The sequence below is a fragment of the Pezoporus flaviventris genome, unplaced genomic scaffold, assembly GCF_033815535.1.
Source record: "Pezoporus flaviventris isolate CSIRO_AGI_PZ_B2104156 unplaced genomic scaffold, CSIRO_AGI_Pfla_v1 ptg000711l, whole genome shotgun sequence".
In the NCBI taxonomy this organism is placed as follows: domain Eukaryota; kingdom Metazoa; phylum Chordata; class Aves; order Psittaciformes; family Psittacidae; genus Pezoporus; species Pezoporus flaviventris.
The window spans coordinates 97,965-116,326 of NW_026893256.1; the positions used below are offsets into that span (position 1 = coordinate 97,965).

Below are 18,362 nucleotides of genomic sequence, written 5' to 3' on the forward strand. Positions count from 1 at the left end.
TTGGGGTATTTTGAGGTGGGAATGGACCATTTTGGGGGGAATTGGGGTATTTTGAGGTGGGAATGGACCATATTGGGGGGAATTGGGGTATTTTGAGGTGGGAATGGACCATATTGGGGGGAATTGGGGTATTTTGAGGTGGGAATGGACCGTTTTGGGGGGAATTGGGGTATTTTGAGGTGGGAATGGACCATTTTGGGGGGAATTGGGGTATTTTGAGGTGGGAATGAACCATTTTGGGGGGAACTGGGTGCTTTCTTTTGGGGATGAATCAATTTGGGGGGAATTGCGGTGTTTGGGTCGGAATGAACCATTCTGGGGGGGGATTAGTGGAAATTGGGGTCCTTTTTGCCCCCAAAGTGGGTCGTGTCCCCCCCCCCCCCCAACGGATCTGGAGCCCCCCAAGTGCTGCCCATCACCATTTATTGCTCTGTCCCGTGTGTGTGACCCCTTAAACCCAAGCACCCCCCAAGGTAGGGGGGGTCAGGCCAGGCCGGAGCCCCCCCCCCTCACCGGGTACGGGGTTCCCCATGGTGTCTCCCAAGGGGTCCTCCATGGGGTGGGGGTCCCTCAGTGCCTCTGGGTCCTCGGTGGCGCTGGCGCCCCCCATGGTGGGGATGGGCTCGTCCAAAGCATCCCCTTCATCCCATTCATCCCCATCCCCTTCATCCTCCTCTTCCTCCTCCTCCTCCTCCCGGGGGTCGGGGGGGGGCTCATTGAAGTAGGCCTCCCTGGTGATGCCGCTGACCCAGCGCTCCAGGGGGGGGGCGCTGGTGAACCGGAGCCGGCCCCCCCCAACTCCCCCCCCCGCCGCAGTGGTCGTGGCCGTGCCCAGCAGGAACCAGACCCCGCGCTCCACACACGCCAACGGGGAGCCACCAAGTGCCTGCGGGGGGGGGGGGGGGGGGGGGGGGGGCTTCAAATAGACCCAAAACAGCCCGAAATAGACCCAAAACAGCCCCAAAACAGTCCGAAATAGCCCCATAATAGCCCCCAAACGGCCCCAAATAGGCCCAAACCAGCCCCAAACTGCCCGAGATAGCCCCAAAACAGCCCCCAAACAACTGAACCCCCCCCCCCAAAATAGCCTGGAACAGCATAAAGCAGCCCAAAATAGACCAAAACCAGGCTAAGGCAGCCCAAATGGGTCCTGGGGACTCCAAAGAGACCCCAAAGGGACCCCATAAGGAACATAAGGACCCCAATGGCTCCCCATGACCCCATAGAGACCCAATGGCCCCCAGTGGCCCCCAATGGCCCCATGGGCACCCAATGGCACCCAATGGCCCCATAGGCCCCTGAACGGCCCCACAGGCACCCAATGGCCCCCAACGGCCCCATAGGCCCCCGAATGGCCCCATAGGCACCCAATGGCCCCCCACAGACCTGCCGGGTGCTGTTGCCCTCGAGCACGGTGACACAAACGGTGTCGTTGGGGGTCGGGGTCTCGCAGGGTTCCGGCAGAGACACCTCCACACTGAGCACATCCATGGGGCTGGGGGAGCCTGCTCACAGGGGGGGCAATGGGGTCAATGGGGGCAACAGGGCAATGGAGGCTATGGGGCAATGGGTTCAATAGGGGCAATGGGGGCTATGGGGCAATGGGGTCAATAGGGGCAATGGGGTCTATGGGGAAATGGGGACACACTCCCTCCCATAGGGCTCTATAGGTCTCACCCCATAGGATTTATGGGGTCTATGGGGCTCCATAGGATCTATGGGGTCTATGGGGCTCACTCCATAGAATATATAGAATCTATGGGTCCCCCCATATAGGCTCTATGGGTCTCACCCCATAGGCTCTATGTGTCCCTATGTGTCTCTATGTGTCCCTATGTGTCTCTATGGTCCCTATGTGTCTCTATGGGGTCCCTATGTGTCTCTATGGGTCCCTATGTGTCTCTATGCTCCCTATGTGTCTCTATGCTCCCTATGTGTCTCTATGGTCCCTATGCTCCCTATGTGTCTCTATGGTCCCTATGTGTCTCTATGGTCCCTATGTCTCTCTATGGTCCCTATGTGTCCCTATGGTCCCTATGGTCTCTATGGTCCCTATGTGTCTCTATGTGTCCTTATGGTCTCTATGCTCCCTATGTCTCTCTATGGTCCCTATGTGTCTCTATGTGTCCCTATGGTCTCTATGGTCCCTATGGTCTCTATGGTCCCTATGTGTCTCTATGCTCCCTATGGTCTCTATGGTCCCTATGGTCTCTATGCTCCCTATGTGTCTCTATGGTCCCTATGTCTCTCTATGCTCCCTATGTGTCTCTATGGTCCCTATGGTCCCTATGTGTCCCTATGGGTCCCTATGTGTCTCTATGGTCCCTATGGTCTCTATGGTCCCTATGTCTCTCTATGCTCCCTATGTGTCTCTATGGTCCCTATGGTCTCTATGGTCCCTATGTATCTCTATGCTCCCTATGTGTCTCTATGGTCCCTATGGTCTCTATGGTCCCTATGTATCTCTATGGTCCCTATGTGTCTCTATGGTCCCTATGGTCTCTATGGGTCTCACCGTAGTCCCCCAGCAGCGCCCAGCAGCGGGTCCCGGGGGGGGCGCTGTGGTCCCCATAGGGGGCACAGAGGGGCCTCAGCGCCGCGCTCAGCCCCAGCGCGGGCTCCACGCGCAGCAGCGCCGCGTCCCGGCCCCGTCCCGGTCCCACGTAGGCCCCGTGGAGATGGAGCCTGGTGACGTTGGGGCGGGAGGGGGCGGGGTCAGCGGTGACGTCAGCGGTGACGTTGTCGCTCGCGGCCAGCGCCAACGGGAGCACCTCCCACTCGGCCGGGTCTTGGTGGCTGGAAGGGAAGGGGGGGGGGGGAGAGAAAGGGGGGGTTATGGGGCACCGCTATGGGGATGCTATGGGGGTTCTATAGGGTAGAGCTATAGGGATGCTATGGGTCTCTATGGGTTTCTATGGGGTCCCTATGGGTCTCTATGGGTTTCTATGGGGTCCCTATGGGTCTCTATGGGTTTCTATGGGTTTCTATGGGGTCCCTATGGGTCTCTATGGGTCCCCATGGGTCCCTGTGGGCCGGCAGGGGGGCACTCACCCGATGAAGCAGTGCGCGGCGCTCAGCACCCAGCTCTCCGCTATCAGCGCCCCCCAGCACTGGGGCCGCCCCCCCCGCAGCAGCGCCACGGACCAGGGCCACGCCGCGCCGCTAGGGGGCGCCAAAGCGGGGCCGCCCCACATCCCGCACCCTGCGGGGGGGACACACAGGGGTCTATGGGGCGCCCCATAGCCCTATGGGGGGACACACAGAGGGGTCTGTGGGGCACCCCATAGCTCTATGATGGGGACACACACACAGAGGGGTCTATGGAGCGCCCCATAGCTCTATGAGGGGGACATACAGGGTTCTATGGGGCGCCCCACAGCTCTATGGGTCCCAGTTACGGGCCGCGGCTGCCCTTACCCAGGCACAGCCCCTCCTCGCTGTGGGGCTCGGTGGCGGCGTCGTGGGGCTGGAGGAAGGCGCCGGGGGGGAGGTGGCGCCGCAGCCACCGCGTGTGGGCGCCCAGCGCCGTGCCCAGCACCGGCAGCCCCGGGCGGGCGCAGCCCACGGCGAAGCTCAGCACCCCCGCCTGGAACCAGCGCCCGGAGCCCCCCCGGCACTGGATGGGGCCCCCCGAGTCCGCCTGTGGGAGACAGCGGCACCCGAGGGGTCATGCAGGGGTCAGGTGGGGGTCACAGAGGCCAGGTAGGGGTCAGACAGGGGTCACATAGGGGTCAGGTGGGGTCACATAGAGGTCAGGTAGGGGTCACATAGAGGTCAGGTAGGGGTCAGGTGGGGTCACATAGAGGTCAGGTAGGGGTCAGACAGGGGTCACATAGAGGTCAGGTAGGGGTCAGGTGGGGTCACATAGAGATCAGATAGGGGTCAGACAGGGGTCACATAGAGGTCAGGTAGGGGTCAGGTGGGGTCACATAGAGGTCAGATAGGGTGGGGTCACATAGAGGTCAGGTAGGGGTCAGGTGGGGTCACATAGAGGTCAGGTAGGGGTCAGGTGGGGTCACATAGAGGTCAGGTAGGGGTCAGACGGGTCACATAGAGGTCAGGTAGGGGTCAGGTGAGGTCACATAGAAGTCAGGTAGGGGTCAGACAGGGGTCACATAGAGGTCAGGTAGGGGTCAGGTGGGGTCACATAGAGGCCAGGTAGGGGTCAGACAGGGGTCACATAGAGGTCAGGTAGGGGTCAGGTGGGGTCACATAGAGGTCAGATAGGGGTCAGGTGGGGTCACATAGAGATCAGGTAGGGGTCAGACGGGTCACATAGAGGTCAGGTAGGGGTCAGGTGGGGTCACATAGAGGTCAGGTAGGGGTCAGACATGGGTCAGGTAGGGGTCATATAAGGTCACATATGGGTCAGATAAGGGTCATATAGGGTCATATGGGGGTCAGGTATGGGGTTATATAGAGGTCATATAGAGTCACATAGAGATCATGCAGAGATTATACAGAGGTCATATAGGGGTCAGATGAGGGTTATATGAGGTCATATAGAGTCAGGGTCAGATAGGGGTCAGATAGGGGATATGGGGTCAGGCATGGGGTCATATAGGGGATATGGAGTCAGGTATGGGGTCAGAGGATATAGAATCAGGTATGGGGTCATATAGGGGTATAAACAATGTTATAGGGCACATCCAGCTCTACACAACATATAGACCCATAAACGGCTATACAGAGGAACACAGAATGACATCCCTATATCCCCCCATAGGCTCCCATAGGGCTCCATAGGCCCCCATAGGGCTCCATAGGCTCCCATAGGGCTCCATAGTGCTCTATAGGGCTCCATAGGCTCCCATAGTGCTCCCATAGGGCCCCCATACGGCTCCATAGCCTCCCATAGTCTCCCATAGGGCTCCCATAGTGCTCCCATAGGCTCCCCATAGGGCTCCCATAGGGCTCCATAGCCTCCCATAGTCTCCCATAGGGCTCCCATAGGGCTCCATAGGCTCCCATAGGCTCCCATAGGGCCCCCATGGGGCTCCATAGGCTCCCATAGGGCTCCCATAGTCTCCCATAGGGCCCCCATAGTGCTCCCATAGGCTCCCCATAGGGCTCCATAGGCTCCCATAGGGCTCCATAGTGCTCTATAGGGCTCCATAGGCTCCCATAGGGCCCCCATAGGGCTCCATAGCCTCCCATAGTCTCCCTTAGGGCCCCCATAGTGCTCCCATAGGCTCCCCATAGGGCTCCCATAGGGCTCCATAGCTTCCCATAGTCTCCCATAGGGCCCCCATAGTGCTCCCATAGGCTCCCCATAGGGCTCCATAGGGCTCCCCAGGGCTCGGTTACCTGGCAGGCGCCCTTGCCCGCGGCCCCCCCCGCACACACCATGCTGGGCCGGGCCGGCCTCGCCAGCGCCCTCCGGCGCAGCCCCGAGTAGAGGCAGTTGCAGGTGTCCGGGCTGAGCAGCGCCAGCGCCACCTCCTGCAGCGGGGCCCCGGCCGGCAGAGACACTGCGGGAGGGACGGGGTACGGGGACAGCAGGGAGACACGTACAGGGACATATAGGGACAGTGAGACACGTACAGGGACATATAGGGACAGTGAGACACGTACAGGGACATATAGGGACAGTGAGACACGTACAGGGACACATGGGGACAGTGAGACACGTACAGGGACATATAGGGACAGTGAGACACGTACAGGGACATATAGGGACAGTGAGACACGTACAGGGACATATAGGGACAGTGAGACACGTACAGGGACACATGGGGAGTGGTGAGACACGTACAGGGACATATAGGGACAGTGAGACACGTACAGGGACACATGGGGACAGTGAGACACGTACAGGGACACATGGGGACAGTGAGACACGTACAGGGACACATGGGGACAGTGAGACACGTACAGGGACATATAGGGACAGTGAGACACGTACAGGGACATATAGGGACAGTGAGACACGTACAGGGACATATAGGGACAGTGAGACACGTACAGGGACACATGGGGACAGTGAGACACGTACAGGGACACATGGGGACAGTGAGACACGTACAGGGACATATAGGGACAGTGAGACACGTACAGGGACACATGGGGACAGTGAGACACGTACAGGGACATATAGGGACCCATAGACCCCAATAGACCCCCACTGATCCCAATAGACCCCATAAACCCAATAGAGCCCCATTAACCCCATTGACCCCTGCTGATCCCAATAGACCTCATAGACCCCAATAGAGCCCCATAGAGCTCAATAAAGCCTCATTGACTCCTATAGAACCCAATAGAGCCCCATAGACCCCAACAGATGCCAATAGAGCCCCGTTGACTCCATTGACCCCCACTGACCCTGATAGACCTCATATACCCCAATAGACCCCCACTAACCCAAATAGACCCCCTAGACCCCCATTGACCTCCATTGACCCCATAGGCCTCCATTGACCCCAACAGACCCCCATTGACTGCATTGACACCCATAGGCCCCCACAGACACCCCATAGACCCCCATTGAACTCCATTGACCCCAACAGACCCCCATTGACTGCATTGACACCCATAGCCCCCACAGACACCCCATAGACCCCCATTGACTGCATTGACCCCAACAGACGCCCATTGACAGCATTGACACCCACAGGCCCCCACAAACAGCCCATAGGCCCCCATAGACACCCCATTGACCTCCATTGACCCCAATAGACCCCCATTGACAGCATTGACACCCACAGGCCCCCACAAACACCCCATAGGCCCCCATAGACACCCCATTGACCTCCATTGACCCCAATAGACCCCCATTGACCGCATTGACACCCATAGGCCCCCACAAACACCCCATAGGTCCCCACAGACACCTCACTGACCTCCATTGACTGCATTGACACCCATAGGCCCCCCACAGACACTGCATTGACCTCCATTGACCTCCATTAACCCCAATAGACCCCCATTGATTGCATTGACACCCATAGGCCCCCACAGACACCCCATAGACCCCCACTGACCTCCATTGACCCCAATAGACCCCCATTGACCGCATTGACACCCATAGGCCCCCATAGACACCCCATAGGCCCCCACAGACACCCCATTGACCTCCATTGATCCCGATAGCCCCCCATTGACTGCATTGACCCCAACAGACCCCCACTGATTGCATTGACACGCATAGGCCCCCACAGACACCCCATAGACACCCCATTGACCTCCATTGACCCCAATAGACCCCCATTGACCACATTGACACTCATAGGCCCCCATAGACACCCCATAGGCCCCCACAGACACCCCATTGACCTCCATTGACCCCAATAGACCCCCATTGACCGCATTGACACCCATAGACCCCCACAGACACCCCATAGACCCCCATTGACCTCCATTGACCCCAATAGACCCCCATTGACCGCATTGACACTCATAGGCCCCCATAGACACCCCATAGGCCCCCACAGACACCCCATTGACCTCCATTGACCCCAATAGACCCCCATTGACCGCACTGACACCCATAGACCCCCACAGACACCCCATAGGCCCCCACAGACACCCCATTGACCTCCATTGACCCCAATAGACCCCCATTGACCGCACTGACACCCATAGACCCCCACAGACACCCCATTGACCTCCATTGACCCCGATAGCCCCCCAAGCCCCCCCATACCCCTCTCACCGTTCTCGGCCACATGGCCCCACCCGGTCACCCAGCACTGTGCCCCATAGGGCAGGCGCAGGCCGGGGGGGGGCAGGCAGAGGGTGCCGACGCCGGGGCCGAGGCGCGCGGGGGAGCGCAGGCGCAGCAGGGCCAGGTCGTGGCCCCCCCGCACGCGGCGGTACCGGGGGTGCCGGAGCACGCGGCCCACGGCCAGCTCCTGCCCCCCCCCCGCCGACAGCCGTGCCCGGCCCAGCACGGCCCGCCAAGAGCCGGGGGAGCCTGCACCGGGGGCGCTGCGGGGACATGAGCCTATAGTGGGGCTATAGCATCTAGGGGGGACCTATAGCATCTAGGGGGGACCTATAGCATCCAGGCGGAACCTATAGCAGCTATGGGGGTCCTATGGGGGTCTATGGGGCCTATAGCGGGGCTATAGCATCTAGGGGGGACCTATAGCATCTAGGCGGAACCTATAGCAGCTATGGGGGTCCTATGGGGGTCTATGGGGCCTATAGCGGGGCTATAGCATCTAGGGGGGACCTATAGCATCTAGGGGGGACCTATAGCATCCAGGCGGGTCCTATGGGGCCTATAGCGGGGCCTATAGCGGGGCTATAGCATCTGGGGGGACCTATAGCATCTAGGGGGGACCTATAGCAGCTATGGGGACCTATAGTGCCTATGGGGACCCATAGCCCCTTATATCCCTCCATATCCCCCCTATAACTCCTTACATCCCCCCAATAGCCCTCCATATCCCCTTATAACAGCCCCATACCCCCATATAACCCCATATCCCCCCCATAGACCCCCGTATCCCCCCCATATCCCCCCATACCCCCCGTATAACCCCCATATCCCCCCATATAACCCCCATATCCCCCCTTATAACCCCATATCCCCCATATCCCCCCCATATAAGCCCATATCCCCCCATATAACCCCCATAGACCCCAATATAATCGCACACCCCCCATATAACCCCCATACCCCCCCATAGACCCCAATATAACCCCATACCCCCATATAACCCCCATTTACCCCTGGAAGCAGTGGGCGGCGCTGAGCACCCAGTGGGGGCTGAGCAGGGTCCCCCCGCAGCGGTGCTGTCCCCCCAGCTCCAGGCTCACCTGCCAGGGCCAGGCCCCCGGCGCCGCCCCCTTGCCCCCCACAACACGGCCCCGCGCCTGCGAGAGCCCGCACGGGGGCAGGGGGTCTGTGGGGGGACATAGGGGGGGTAAGGGGGGTACAGGGTGGCTATGGGGTTATAGGGGTCCTATGGGGGGTATAGGGTGGGTATGGGGTTATAGGGGTCCTATGGGGGGTACAGGGTGGGTATGGGGTTATAGGGGTCCTATGGGGGGTATAGGGTGGGTATGGGGTTATAGGGGTCCTATGGGGGATATAGGGTGGGTATGGGGTTATAGGGGTCCTATGGGGGGTATAGGGTGGGTATGGGGTTATAGGGGTCCTATGGGGGGTAGAGGGTGGGTATGGGGTTATAGGGGTCCTATGGGGGGTATAGGGGATATAGGGGTCCTATGGGGGGTACAGGGTGGGTATGGGGTTATAGGGGTCCTATGGGGGGTATAGGGTGGGTATGGGGATATAGGGGTCCTATGGGGGGTATAGGGTGGGTATGAGGTTATAGGGGTCCTATGGGGGGTATAGGGTGGGTATGGGGGATATAGGGGTCCTATGGGGGGTACAGGGTGGGTATGGGGTTATAGGGGTCCTATGGGGGGTATAGGGTGGGTATGGGGGATATAGGTGTCCTATGGGGGGTATAGGGTGGGTAAGGGGGATACAGGGTGGCTATGGGGTTATAGGGGTCCTATGGGGGGTATAGGGTGGCTATGGGGTTATAGGGGTCCTATGGGGGGTATAGGGTGGGTAAGGGGGATACAGGGTGGCTATGGGGTTATAGGGGTCCTATAGGGAGTATAGGGTGGCTATGGGGTTATAGGGGTCCTATGGGGGGTATAGGGTGGGTATGGGGTTATAAGGGTCCTATGGGGGGTACAGGGTGGCTATGGGGTTATAGGGATCCTATGGGGGGTATAGGGTGGGTATGGGGGATATAGGAGTCCTATGGGGGGTATAGGGTGGGTATGGGGTTATAGGGGTCCTATGGGGGGTATAGGGTGCGTATGGGGGATACAGGGTGGCTATGGGATTATAGGGGTCCTATGGGGGGTATAGGGTGTGTATGGGGGATATAGGAGTCCTATGGGGGGTATAGGGTGGGAATGGGGTTATAGGAGTCCTATGGGGGGTATAGGGTGGGAATGGGGTTATAGGAGTCCTATGGAGGGTATAGGGTGGGTAAGGGGGATACAGGGTGGCTATGGGGTTATAGGGGTCCTATGGGGGGTATAGGGTGGGTAAGGGGGGTACAGGGTGGCTATGGGGTTATAGGGGTCCTATGGGGGGTACAGGGTGGCTATGGGGTTATAGGGGTCCTATGGGGGGTATAGGGTGGGTATGGGGGATATAGGAGTCCTATGGTGGGTATAGGGTGGGTATGGGGTTATAGGGGTCCTATGGGGGGTATAGGGTGGGTGAGGGGGTTATAGGGGTCCTATGGGGGGTATAGGGTGGGTAAGGGGGTTATAGGGGTCCTATGGGGGGTATTAGGGTGGGTAAGGGGGGTACAGGGTGGCTATGGGGTTATAGGGGTCCTATCAGGGGGTATGGGGGGGTAAGGGGGGTACAGGGTGGGTATGGGGTTATAGAAGTCCTATGGGGGGTATAGGGTGGGTAAGGGGGGTATAGGGGCCTTATGGTGGGTATAGGGTGTGTATGGGGGGTATATGGTGGTTTGTATGAGGTATATAGGGTGCGTGTGAGGGATATAGGAGCCCTGTGGGGCTTATATAGGGTCTGTACGGGGTATATTAGGTCGGTATGGGAGTATATAGGGTCTATATGGGGGTATACAGGGTCTGTACGGGGTATATAGGGTCTGCAGTGGCTTATATAGGGTCTCTAGCAGGGTATATAGGGTGTGTATGGGGTATACAGTAGGGTCTGTAGGAGCTTATATGAGCATTATATGGCGGTTGTATGGGCTGCATATGGGGTTATATAGAGATACATGGGCATTAAATGGGGTATATGGAGTTATATGGGATACATTGGGTTATACGGGGGTACACGGGTATTATATGGGGGTTATGGGGCGGTATATGAGGTTATATTGAGGGTTATGTAGAGGTTCTATGGGACCCAGCATCCCCTTGAGGTCAGGACCGTTGGCGATGGGGTTGCGCCATAGGGGGAAGTGGGGACATGGGGGAAGTGAGGGGTGGCCTTTAGCACCCCATAGACACCCCATAGGCCCCCCTTACCTTCATCCCCCTCCTCAGCCACACCAGCTCCACCTGGGGGGGGTGTGTCAAAAAGGGGGTGAAGCAGCTTTTGGGGTGCCCCCCCCCATTTCCGCCCCATTGAGCCCCATGGAACCGGCCGGACCAGTTCTATGGGGCACACCCGGACGCGGTTCCCCCTCCCCAGGGCATGGGGGGGGGCACTTGTGGGTCCCATGTGTGTCCCATGCGTGTGCCCCCCCATGCGTGTGCCCCCCCACACTTACATGCGAGCAGCAGCAGCCATAGGGCGGTGGTGGCATGTCTGAGCGTGTTGAAGCGTGTTAAGGCGTGACGGGCCATGGGGCAGTGCTGGGGGGGGCAAAGGGGGTTATGGGGGGCTATGGGGTGCCTATGGGGCTATAGGGGTCTTTTGGGGGGGTCTATGGGTCCCTATAGGGTCCCTATGGGTCTGGGGAGGTGTTCACTATGGGTCTCTATAGGTCCCATATGGGTCCCAGGATGTCCCTATGGGTCCCTATGGCTCCGGGGGGGGGGATATCTATGGGTCCCAGCATATCCCTATGGGTCCCTATAGGTCTCTATGGGTCCAGGGGATTCTCTATGGGTCCCAGGATGTCCCTATGGGTCCCTATGGGTCCCAGGATATCCCCTATGGTCCCTATGGGATTCTATGGGTCCGGGGGGTGATCTCTACGGGTCCCAGGCTGTCCCTGTGGGTCTAAGGGGAGGGTCTGTGGGTTTCTATAGGTCTCTATGGGTCCCAGAATGTACCTGTGGGTCCGGAGGGAGGCTCTGTGGATCTCTATAGGTCCCTATGTGTCTCTATAGGTCTCTGTGGGTCTCTATAGGTCTCCGTGTCCACGCCGTCCCTCGTTCCCCTTTTAACCCCTATGGCCCCGCCCGGCTCCCGTGTCCCCCCCCCCCCGCCCCATGAACTACAGCCCCCAGCAACCCCCGCGGCAACATCCGGGTACCACAACCCCACCGCCAGCCAATCAGAGCGGGGCAAGGGCCGGGCGGGCAGCTAATAGGGAGGAGCAGACGGGGCGCACAAGGGACGCGGCGGGCCAATGGGAGGGCCTTGACTATGAGGGGGGCTCCTTTAACCCCCCCCAACGCTATAAAAGCGCTTCAAACGCCCCCCAGAACCCCGTTTTTGTCGGGTTTGGGGCGTTTGGAGGCGTTCTGAGGGCATTTTGAAGAGTTTTGGTGGCATTTTTAGGTTTTGGGGGTGATTTTGGGTTGTTTGGGGGCATTTTCAGGTGTTCTTTAGGGGCGAAAAGGGGGGTTATGGGGAGGAGGGGGTCAAGGGCCCATAGACGCCCTATAGATGCCCCATGGATGCCATTAACCCCCCCAGTGCCTCTTAGATCCACATTGAACCTCCACAGACCCCCATTAAACCCCCTTTAGACCCCCCCCAGACACCCCACAGACCCAATTGGCACCCATAGAACCCCATTAGCCCCCACTGGATCCCCACAGACCCCAACAGATCCCCATTAACCGGAGCCGCTTCCCCTCAGCCCGCGGCCGCCATCTTGCTCCGGTTCCCGCCGCCCCCGCTACTGAGCATGCGCGGAGAGGGACGGGAGGGGGCGTTGCCATGGAGACGCGGAGCTAGATGGAGGCGTTGCCATGCGCAGGGTAAGCCACGCCCCCTACCCGCGTTGCCTAGGCGACAGGGGCGTGACTCTCACCCCTCTTCCCGCCCTCCTCCAGCCAATCACCACGCCCCTCTTCGCCCGCCCCGCGCGCTGACTGGCTGAGCCCTCCCTTAGCCCCGCCTCCTCGCCGGCGCCTCCGCTTCCCCTCAGCCCGCGGCCGCCATCTTGGCTGCGGGGAGGCGGTGGCTCTGGTTGCGGCCTAGGCCCCGGTTTGAGGCCTCGGCCTCGATTTGGGCTCAGATTCGGCCTCCCCGGGTCCCCGCAGCGGCCACGACTGAAGGAGCCGCCTCGGGGGAGGCCGCGGCCCCCCCCCGGACCTGCAGCCGCCGGGGGGGGGGCGCCGGGACCCGCCGGAGCCGGACCGGGCCCAAGGAGCGGTGAGGGGCGGCAAGGGGCGGCTGTGGGGCACTTATGGGGCAGCCCCATAGAATCTGTGGGTCCCGTAGGTCCCATGATGCCGTCCGGCCCCATTGATCCCAATGGAGCCGAGTTGTTCCTCAAGGAAGATCCCGAGAAGCGCTTCGGGGACCTGCGGGAGATCGGGCACGGCAGCTTCGGAGCCGTCTACTACGTGAGTGCCCCAGAGATGTGGGGCAGGACCCACAAGGGGGGGGTTGGGCCCCATAGGTGTGGGGCAGGACCCATGAAAAGGGGTTTGGGCCCCATAGATGAGCGTTTATGGGCTGTTTGAACCTATGGATGTGGGGCAGAGGGGTGTTGGGGCCCATAGATGTGGGACAGGACCCAGAAGTGGGGGTTTGGGCCCCATAGATGACCATTTATGGGCTGTTTGGACCTATGGAAGGGGGGCAGGGGGGTGTTATGCCCCATAGATGTGGGGCAGGACCCATAAGTGGGGATTTGGGCCCCTTAGATGTAGGGCAGGACCCATACGTGGGGGTTTGGGCCCTATAGGTGTGGGGCAGGGGGGTGTTTGGCCCCATAGATTTGGGGCAGAGAGGGGTCAAGGCCCAGAGACCCATGGATGTGGGGCAGGGGGTGTTGGGGACCCATGGATGTGGGGCAGGGGGTGTTGGGCCGCACATCTATGGGTCCCAATATCCCCTATGGGCCCGGTGCCCCATAGAAGGGGGTCAGAGACCATCATGCCCCATAGATATTTGGCCTGGCATGCCCCTGCCCCATCTTTATGGGGTTCAGCAGCCACCTGACCCACATCTATAGGGCCCATTGTCCCATATGAGCCCCGTGCCCCACATCAGTGGGTCCTGCCCCACATGTCTGGGTCCCTGTTGCAGGCCCGGGACCTGCGCACGTCCGAGGTTGTGGCCATCAAGAAGATGAACTACAGCGGGAAACAGGCCAATGAGGTGAGGCCGAGGGGGCGGAGCCCCCTGACCCATAGCCTCCCCTCTGCCCCACAGCCAGCCCCATAGCCTCCCTCTCTGCCCCATAGAAGTGGCTGGACATCGTCAAGGAGGTGTCTCTGCTGCGGCGTCTGCGCCACCCCAACACCGTCCAGTACCGGGGCTGCTTCCTCTGGGGCCGCACAGCCTGGGTGAGCCCCAGCCCCACACATGTGGGGCTGGCCCCATAGATTGGACCCAGGAGTGGGGGTTTGGGGACTCTATGGGGGCGCACGGGGGTGTTTGGCCCCATAAATTGGGGTTGGTGGGTATTGAGCCCCACAGATGTGGGGCTGGGTTGGCCCCGTAAGTGGGGGCTTCAGGGGGGGTTTGGACCCATAGATGTGGGGCAGGGCGATACTGGGACCCATAGATGGGGGGTCGAAGCCATAGGTGGGGTTATGGGGGGTGCTGGGGCCCATAAGTGGGGGTTGGGGACCCATAGGTGTGGGGCAGGGGGACGTTGGGCCCCATATATGTGGTTCAGGTGTCACTTATGGGCTACAAGCCCCACACCCAGCATCTGGGGATGCATTTATGTGGGGCAGGAACCGCCCCATGGCCCCACTTATGGGGCAGAGCCTGATCCTGTGCCCGCAGCTGGTGATGGAGCGTTGCGTGGGCTCCGCCTCGGACCTGCTGGAGGGTGAGTGCAGCGCTATGGGGCAGGGCTATGGGGCAGCCCTATAGCATCCCTCTGCCCCACATCTCTGCCCCATAGAGCACCAGCAGCCGCTGCAGGAGCTGGAGATCGCAGCCATCGTCCATGGGGCACTGCAGGGGCTGCGCTACCTCCACATGCACAGCGTCATCCACAGGTCAGCCCCATAGCGGGACCCGTCACCCAGCCCCATAGCGGTACCCATCGTCCAGCCCCATAGCGGGACCCGTAATCAAGCCCCATAGCAGGACCCATTGTTCAGCCCCATAGCTCACCCCATAGCCCTGCCCTATAGTGGGACCCATCACCCAGCCCCATAGCTCACCCCATAGCCCTGCCCCACAGGGACGTGAAGGCCGGGAACATCCTCCTGACTGCGCCAGGATTGGTCAAGCTGGGGGACTTTGGCTCCGCCTCCACCTCGGCCCCCGCCAATTCCTTCGTGGGGACGCCATACTGGTAAGGAGGCTGCCCCATAGTGTGGCCCCACGTCCTGCCCCATAGCGCTGCCCCATAGCCCTGCCCCACATCCTGCCCCGTAGGATGGCGCCGGAAGTGATCCTGGCCATGGACGAGGGGCTGTATGATGGCAAAGCCGATGTGTGGTCCCTGGGCATCACCTGCATTGAGCTGGGTATGGGGCACTTGTGGAGCGGGGGGCACTTGTGGGGCTGGGGGGCACTTGTGGGGCTGCCCCATAGCGCTGTCCCCCATCGCCCCCTAGCGGAGCGGAGGCCGCCGCTGTTCAACCTGAACGCGATGAGCGCCCTCTACCGCATCGCACAGGAACCAGCGCCCGCGCTGCAGCCCCGGCACTGGTGAGTCTGTGGGGCTGCCCCATCGATTCTATGGGGTGATCCAGAGGGGGCGTGGGGCTGCCCCATAGCTTCAATGGGGCTGCACAATAGATTCTATGGGGTGACTCAAAGAGGGTGCGGGCTGCCCCATAGCTTCCATGGGGCTGCCTCATAGATTCTATGTGGTGACAAAGAGGGAATGTGGGGCTGCCCCATAGGTTCTATGGGGTGACCCAAAGGGGATGTGAGGTTGCCCCATAGGTTCTATGGGGTGACCCAGAGGGGGTGTGGGGCTGCCCCATAGCTTTCATAGGGCTGCCCCACAGACGCCGCGGCTCCCCCATAGGTCGGACTTGTTCTGCTCCTTCGTCTCCTCCTGCCTGCAGAAGGCGCCATTGGCCCGGCCCAGCTCTGACGTCATCATCCAGGTGGTGATGTCACAGGGGAGGGCGGGGGTCGAGGAGGGGGTGGGGCTAAGGGGGAATCTGGGAACGGCGGGTCTTGAAGGGGGCGTGGTCTGATGTGGCCCCGCCCCCAGCATGGGTTCGTGACCCGGGCGCTGCCCCCATGGGTGCTGCCAGAGCTGCTGCGGCGCTGCCGGGACCCAGCGCGGAGACAGGTCTGTGACAGCACCCTATGGCACCCTATGACACCCTATAGCACCCTATGGCGCCCCATGGGACCCTACAGCACCCTATGGCACCCTATGGGACCCTACAGCACCCTATGGGACCCTACAGCACCCTATGGGACTCTGTAGCACTCTTATGTCTGTCTATGGGCACTCTATGGGACCCTATAGCACCCTCTTTGACCCTATGGGTCCCTATAGCACCCTATGGGCCCGTATTGCACTCAGTAGCACCCAGTGTGTCCTCTCCAGGCCCTGGAGCCCAGCAGCAGCTCCAGCTCCAGCCTGGACCAGGATGAGGACGAGGAGGAGGAGGAGGAGGAAGAAGACAGCTCCCCATTGGCCGAGCAGGACACAGGCTCCTCCCCCAGCTCCATTTTCCACCAATTGGCTGTGAGTTGAGGGGCCCAATGGGATGGAGCACCCCACAGCCCCATCTGTGGGTGCCCCCCACCCCATGGCTCCCTCCCTTCTCCCACAGGAGCCAGATCCGGGCCTCCCCCGGCGGCATTCCGGAGCCCGGGAATGGCGGCAGCAGCACTGCCCCCCCCCCTTCACCCCCTCCCCCTTCCTCACCCCCTCCCCTTCCCCTCCTCCAAAGCCCTCCCCTGGCCCCACCCTCACTTTAAGCCCCTCCCTGTCCTTAAGCTCCACCCCCTCTTTAAGCCCCTCCCCTTCCAATGGCTCCACCCCCTCTTTAAGTCCCTCCCACTCCGTTGCCTCCTCCCCTTCCACGCCCATTGGCTACTCCTCCCCTTTAAGCCCTGCCCCCTCCGTTGACTCCTCCCCCTCCCATGGCCCCTCCCACCCTTCCAGTGACCCCTCCCCCTCCCACTCTTCAAGCCCCTCCCAATCCATTGGCTCTTCACCCTCTTTAAGCCCCGCCCCCTCCACACCCCCCTCCCACCCTTCAAGCCCCTCCCCCTCCCATGGCCCCCTCCCCCCTTCAAGCCCCTCCCCTCGCCCTCCCTCCCCCCTCCCCTTCCCCCCCTCCCTCCTCTTCCTCCTCCTCCTCCCCCCCCTCCTCCTCCTCTTCCTCCCCCCCCTTCCCTTCCCCCTCCCGCTGTGGGGGAGGGGCACCAACTCCTCCTCCTCCTGGTTCCCGCCCTCCCTCCTCCCCTTGACCTTGACCCTCACCTTGACCTTGGCCCTGCCCCGCTTTGGCCCCGTTTGGCCCCAATTTGGGGTGCCCCCCCCCCTGCACGTCCCGGTCTTGGTCCTGGCCGCCCAGCTCTGGGTCTCCCCATGGCTCTTCCTCCCCCTTTACCTCGTGGGGGTGCTGGGGAGGGGGCGGGGCTTGATGGGCGGGGCGGGGCTCCCCCGGCTCTGGCTCCGCCTCGCTCTGGGGCTGCCCCCCCCCGTGTTCTCCCTGCTCTTCCATTGGGGCGTCCTCTCGGAGCGCCGCCTCTTCCGCCTCTTCCCGCGGGCCCGCAAGACCGCCTTCCGCTCCCGCCTGCCCATCGCCTCCTACAGGCAGGGCCGAGGCCACGCCCCGCCGCCCCCGGCCACGCCCCGCCGCCCCCGGCCACGCCCCCTGCGCCTGCTGGCCCAATGGGCGGCGAGGTTGGGGCAGGCGCTGGCGGGGGGCGGGGTCAAGAGGGGGGTTGTGGCCTCCCATAGGCCCAGCCGCATCCCCAGGCCACGCCCACAGGGGAGGAGGGGCGGGGCCACGCAGCCGAGGGCGGGACCATTATAGGCACTACAAGGGGGGGGGGCCACCCCGTATAATGGGGCCTGGGACCCCCACGTTGGTGATGGGGGGACCCCCCGCCCCCCATGGACCCGTATGGGGGTTTTGACCCCCCCCATAACATTGGGCTCTCCCAAGTGGGGGTCAGGGACCCCCCGCCCAAAGGCTTTTTGGGGCCATTTCCCATCAATTTGGGACCTTTTGGGGTCGTTTTATTCGATTTTCATCGTTTATGGTCATTTTCCATCAGCTTTTGGGGGGGTTGGGGTCATTTCGGGGGGGACTTTGGGTCATTTTGGGGGGTTTCGTTGCTTTTGCCTTGAATTAACTTTATTTTCATGGTGTTTATTTAAAAAAAAGAACACAAATGTCAAAAAAAAACGATTTTGCCTCTTTTTGAGTGGGCGGGGGTGGGGGGAGGTGCTGATGTCATTTGGGAGGCAGCCAATGGGTGCTTAGCAACATCGTTAAGTACCAGTGTTAATTACAGCCCTCATTAGGTGGAGGGGGGGAAGGAGGGACTATTAACCCTTTAATAAATCAGTGAACCCCTTCATTAATTCACCCATTAATTGATTAAC

At 60.8% G+C, this 18,362-nt stretch overlaps 2 protein-coding genes across 2 annotated transcripts; one reads left to right on the top strand and one right to left on the bottom strand.

The window, feature by feature from the left end:
* Positions 1–713: 713 nt before the first annotated feature.
* LOC133264208 (serine protease 33-like) lies at positions 714–11,307 on the bottom strand. The gene is made up of 9 exons (XM_061444142.1): positions 11,232–11,307; positions 10,987–11,019; positions 8,678–8,852; positions 7,655–7,929; positions 5,308–5,471; positions 3,418–3,640; positions 3,052–3,202; positions 1,387–1,505; positions 714–886 (listed from the first exon to the last, which is right to left on the bottom strand). Exons 1-9 carry the CDS (start codon positions 11,305–11,307, stop codon positions 714–716), a joined length of 1,389 nt encoding a protein of 462 aa, XP_061300126.1.
* A 1,500-nt stretch (positions 11,308–12,807) lies between these two features.
* LOC133264209 (serine/threonine-protein kinase TAO2-like) lies at positions 12,808–16,493 on the top strand. The gene is made up of 12 exons (XM_061444143.1): positions 12,808–13,012; positions 13,082–13,206; positions 13,895–13,966; positions 14,053–14,154; positions 14,603–14,648; positions 14,724–14,820; positions 15,009–15,122; positions 15,206–15,297; positions 15,388–15,481; positions 15,807–15,888; positions 15,999–16,079; positions 16,344–16,493. Exons 2-12 carry the CDS (start codon positions 13,087–13,089, stop codon positions 16,491–16,493), a joined length of 1,050 nt encoding a protein of 349 aa, XP_061300127.1. The 5' UTR covers positions 12,808–13,012; positions 13,082–13,086.
* Positions 16,494–18,362: the final 1,869 nt, after the last annotated feature.